We start from the raw sequence: 5003 nt of genomic DNA, 5'->3' as shown, positions 1-5003 counted from the left end.
CACAGAACTTAGTATAGGAGTAGCACAGAACTGCAGCTCCACATCTTTGTAAACATCCTGAAGCAAGTAACAATGCACCAGACTGCCCTTTATCAATTTGGAATGATAGCCTTTTCAATGCAAGTGGAGCTCTCCCATGCAGGCCATCATGGACTCTGCAACCTTGGCAATAGCCCATGATCAGGACATATTAGCTCTCCCATAGTGTGCAAACCAAATCACTACCTTTGATTCTAGTGCTAAGCTTTGACAAAGTTTACAGAAAAATATATAACCATATACAATATTAAAATAGTTTCATTTGATCCGCCATGAAATATATTTCCGTAGATGTTATCAAACATTGGCACTTTTTTTTTTCTGTAGACTTTGTCCAAATAGAGTTATCCTCAATCAATTTGGAATGGAGTGAGTATATCCAACTACCTTTTAACTTTCTTGTATAAATAGCAATCTTAATGCTGACTGAGCAAACAACCTGTGTCCAGGATAACAAACCAGTTCAGTTCCCATTCCATGAATTGATTCATTCATTTTTATTTTATTTTACATATTACTAGTTCTTTTCAGCTCATTTCCAATCAGCGAGGTGGCAGAGTCCTCAAAACAAAAAACTTCACTAATCATATCCCTTCTGTATAAAGAAGCAAAACCATGGCAAACCTGAATTTGCAAAAGCAAGAAGCACTAATTTCACATTCAGAGACAATATCGTCTCTGCCTCCCTCTTTACACTTCATCATTGGATGAGCAGCGACACCCCCGATGCTGCCGCTTCGCCGCCAACTACGGTTCCAGCTGCCGACTACCACCAAACTTCCTGACAAAGCCGCAGGCGCCACCGCCATTCGCCTTCCCCTGATCACTCACTGCGGCCTCCTTGGTGTCCTGGAGCTGCTCCAGTGCCGCAACCACCTGCTCCATGCTCGGCCGGACACTCAAGTTACAAGAGAGGCACTTGAGCGCCAGCGCGGCGGCCTTCTGTGCGCCGAAGAGGGAGTACTGACCGCCCAGCCGCGCGTCCAGGATTTGGGAGATCTGGCGCTTGCTCCTCAGGTGCGGTCGCGCCCACTCCACCAGGTCTTGCTCACCGGATGGGCGGTTCCTGTCCAGTCGGCGCCTGCCTGCCAGTATCTCCAGCAGCACCACCCCGAAACTGTACACGTTGCTCTCTGCCGTCGGGTCCTCTGTCAAAGCAAAGATTCAGAAAGGACTAGGAGTAGTTCATATTCTTTCTAACGAAATGGAGTGTCACTGCTACTAGTTCATACTCAGATACTGCAGAGGAACAGACAATGATCCAGCTTGGATATAACCCAACATGGATTAACGTACACATTAGCAATATTTTTTTGGATAAAGGGCAACACATTAGCAATATTGTATGAGGATTGCACTACACTGCTCATTCCCCGCCGTTGACGGTCTGGTAGAAAGTACATGGGTGCTTATCTAGCTGCAAGATTGTGCTGGATCCTTTTATGGATCGATCACCTGCTAGGCTCTTACTCCCTAAAGTTAAAGCGCATATAGCCAATATATCATATGGTGAAGGGGTCCAGCTCAAGTGGTCCAGCTAGGTCTGAAACCATAAAAATATTGGAGCAGTTGAGCTGTACCTAACTAATATGACCTCCTCAAGACCTCAACAACCAACCCAAAAAATTAATAGCGTTCTTCGCTGTTTCTCGTAGTGCTTCATAACAACCATACCTACTGGCTACTGCATAGCAACAAAATCATTCAACCCTGAGAAGCAAACTATAATGCTTAAACTTCATAGCCTTTTTAGTATATAAATATACACTATAAATTGGGGGTTTTAGAAAATGAATAGAAGTGTTTCAGCAACACCAAAGAATGTAAATATATCATATGCAGCTGATCATTGCTTTAAAGAAACAAACTAAGCTCCAAGCTCTCTATTACCGGTCGACAACCCAAGATCAGACAGCCTTTTTGCATAGTAGCTTGGCAATTCATCAATATAAAAGCCCGGATCAACGGTTGGTTCTTCCTTTCGCTTCCCAAAATCAGACAGCTTTGCATTGTAGCTCTGCAATCCATATTCCATCAATTGACAAAAATAGCATTAATAAAAGAAATCACTTTCCCAATCCAATTAGAATGAAAGAACAGAAACATACCGAATCAAGAAGAATGTCTGACGTCTTGAAATCACCGTAGATGACATTGGCCTTGTCGCTGTGGAGGAATGCCAGCCCTTTGGCTGCCCCAAGAGCAACCTTCATCCTCAAATCCCATGACAGTGGCTGGAGATGTGAGGCCCCTACATCATCATTCGCCCAAACATGTTATTATCTCACCCTCAGTAGTAACTAATTTGGGAGGTGTTAACTGATCAATGGAACGCTAGAAGAAGATTATGTGGTAAACTGTTAATTACTCCTGTAAAGATGGCTCTCCAAGCTTCCTTGTGGCATGAACTCATAGACGAGCAGGTGCTGCTCGTCTTCGAGGCAGTACCCTAGCTGCTTTACCAGATTGGGGTGCGACAATCGGCCTAGGTGACTCGCTTCATCCTGCACATGAGATTCAGAAACAAATTCATGAATGGATTGGGATTGGTTGGTACCGAGTTAAAAAGTTATTGGCACTGAGCAACACTGACCAGCCATTCCTTGTGGATCTGGAAGCTTTCCTGGTTGAGCTTCTTGATGGCGATGGGCATGCCAGTGCCAGGGCTTGCCGGGGCGAAGGAGGCCTCGTCAACCCACCCTTTGAACACTGATCCGAAGCCGCCCTCACCGAGCATGCTATCCGGCCGGAAGTTCCTCGTGGCCTTCTTGAGGTCCTTAAAGGTGAAACTCCTGAGGTTGGCTGGATGGAGGATCTCGTCGTCGCTCCTAGGAGCCGCAGGCACCGTCGTCGACGGCCTCCGGAAGCAGTTCGCCATGGACGGCGATGTATGATGTATCAAATCAAACCAAACTCCACGAAGCAGCAGATGATGGAGAGTTTGAAGGTGAGTGAGACCTCTTGCCCTGACCAAGCAAGCTTGATATAGCCTTAAATTACAAGTGATGATTGACTACTGAGTAGACGTAAACGCTCACAAGTGTGAATGCTGATTCCTTGATGTCTACCAGAAAGCGCGTAGCTTTCAAGGTGAAGACCAAACAAAGGCCAACTGGATCAACGCTGCACTTAATTATTTACTCCGGTCCTCGGCTACAACAACTTACCACTGTACAGACAAAGAGGGAGTAGGGATGAGCTGTCTAGTCTAATCCCCATATAACATTGCTAAGGCTGTTGTAATGGAGAGTTTCATATACTAGTATCATGTATATCATACTGTATGATATTACCTTCATAATACATAGTATTATATCTTAGTATCATGTATGACACATAATAGCATAGCATTTACTATGATACGGTATCATAATATGACCTCAACTTTCTCTTTCTTCATTTAATTTTATAACACCTTATTAAAATTGCCTAGTTGGCATGTATGATACTAACTATAATACTACCATTACGACCAGCCTAATGTGTACGCTAACCCATGTTGGGTTATATCTAAGTTGGATTATTGTCTGTTCCATACTTAATGGATACAGGAAGAGGGATGATAAATTTAATTATTACTTATATAAAGACAGCAGGCACCGGCTGGTGATAGAAAACCATACACGCATTAGCATTGTTCTATATTCATTGTACAGTACAGTATTATTTCATTCAATTAGCATTAGTATTAGTATTACTCCAAAAAAGTATTATCCACATACTAATCTCACCTAATTTACCCAAAAAAGCTATTATTTCTTATTCGCATATGGAACATATAAACATGACAGGAACAATATAGTTTACTTAACTAAAAGGCCCTTAAAGAACAATGATATGTCCATTCATGTTGGACAATGTGTCATACTCCCTCGGTCTCAAAATAAGTGTCTCAAATTGTACTAAAGTTGAGACACTTATTTTGGAGAGATAGAGTAGTTGAGTTGAACGTACACTAGTAGAAAAAAGCCGGGACTAAATGGTCGGTACTAAAGGCACCCCCTCCTCCTAGTCCCGGTTCTGTAACAAACCGGGACTAAAGGCCTTCCATGTGGCCGCTGTCTGGAGCTCCCCGGTTGGTAACACCAACCAGGACTAAAAGAAATTTTACGAGTTTTTTTTATTTATTTATTTGAATTTTTTTAATTTTTTTCAAATTTCTAAATTATTTTACAATTTAATCTCTAATCATCCCTCATCACTGGTCAATTTAACCTCTAATCTCTAATCACCCCTCATTATTTCAAATCATCTAACTTCCTGGCCGGTCACCCATCCTCTCACTACTCCAACCTTAGCACGCTTAACTTCCGGGTTCTATTTTCCTCTCGTTTCCAAGTCTGCACTTGTTGTTTTCCTGACAATAGTAAGATGTCAATCCTATTAACCCTCAGGAGTTTAGCTTGAGTATGAAGTCACACGTTTCACTGTTTCAATTTGAAACTACTATTCTAAAAAACAATAATTATTGAGTAACATTAATATTTCTTCAATAAGTAGTTTGACCACAGTTTGACCAGATTTGATCAAAATTCAAAAAAACTGAAATAATTATTTAGTAACACCAATATTCTTGAATAATTATTTAGTAACACTAATACTTATTGAATAAGTAGTTTGACCATAGTTTGATCAGATTTAACCAAAATTCAAAAAAAACTGAAATTTAAGCATAACTTTTTTCCTTTTAGAATTTGAGAATTCTAAAAATTTGCAAAACGGCCTATGCCGGTCAAAATCGGATGCGAATTTTCATGCTGAACATTTTGATATATTATACGTTTTTTCCGACATCGTATGCAAAAGTTATAGCCGTTTTACTTTTTCATAAAACTTTTTTGCAAAACATGTCCAAATTTATTTATTTTTTAATTTTCCTAACTAGTAGATGTAATAATATAACTACATCTCAAAGGATTTTATTTTTTGAAGTTTTTATTATTTTATTTTTTTTCAAAACTGAA

The 5003-nt window shown here is 40.7% G+C and overlaps 1 protein-coding gene across 1 annotated transcript; it reads right to left on the bottom strand.

Moving 5' to 3' along the window:
* Positions 1-501: 501 nt before the first annotated feature.
* On the bottom strand, positions 502-2961 carry LOC119332292 (receptor-like cytoplasmic kinase 176). Its single transcript, XM_037605473.1, has 5 exons — positions 2633-2961; positions 2408-2543; positions 2148-2290; positions 1930-2056; positions 502-1187 (listed from the first exon to the last, which is right to left on the bottom strand). The coding sequence occupies exons 1-5, from the start codon at positions 2915-2917 to the stop codon at positions 787-789; spliced, it is 1092 nt and encodes a 363-aa protein (XP_037461370.1). The 5' UTR covers positions 2918-2961; the 3' UTR covers positions 502-786.
* Positions 2962-5003: the final 2042 nt, after the last annotated feature.

The sequence above is a fragment of the Triticum dicoccoides genome, chromosome 7A, assembly GCF_002162155.2.
Source record: "Triticum dicoccoides isolate Atlit2015 ecotype Zavitan chromosome 7A, WEW_v2.0, whole genome shotgun sequence".
NCBI classification, from domain to species: Eukaryota; Viridiplantae; Streptophyta; class Magnoliopsida; order Poales; family Poaceae; genus Triticum; species Triticum dicoccoides.
This window is presented reverse-complemented; position numbering and strand designations above follow the sequence as displayed.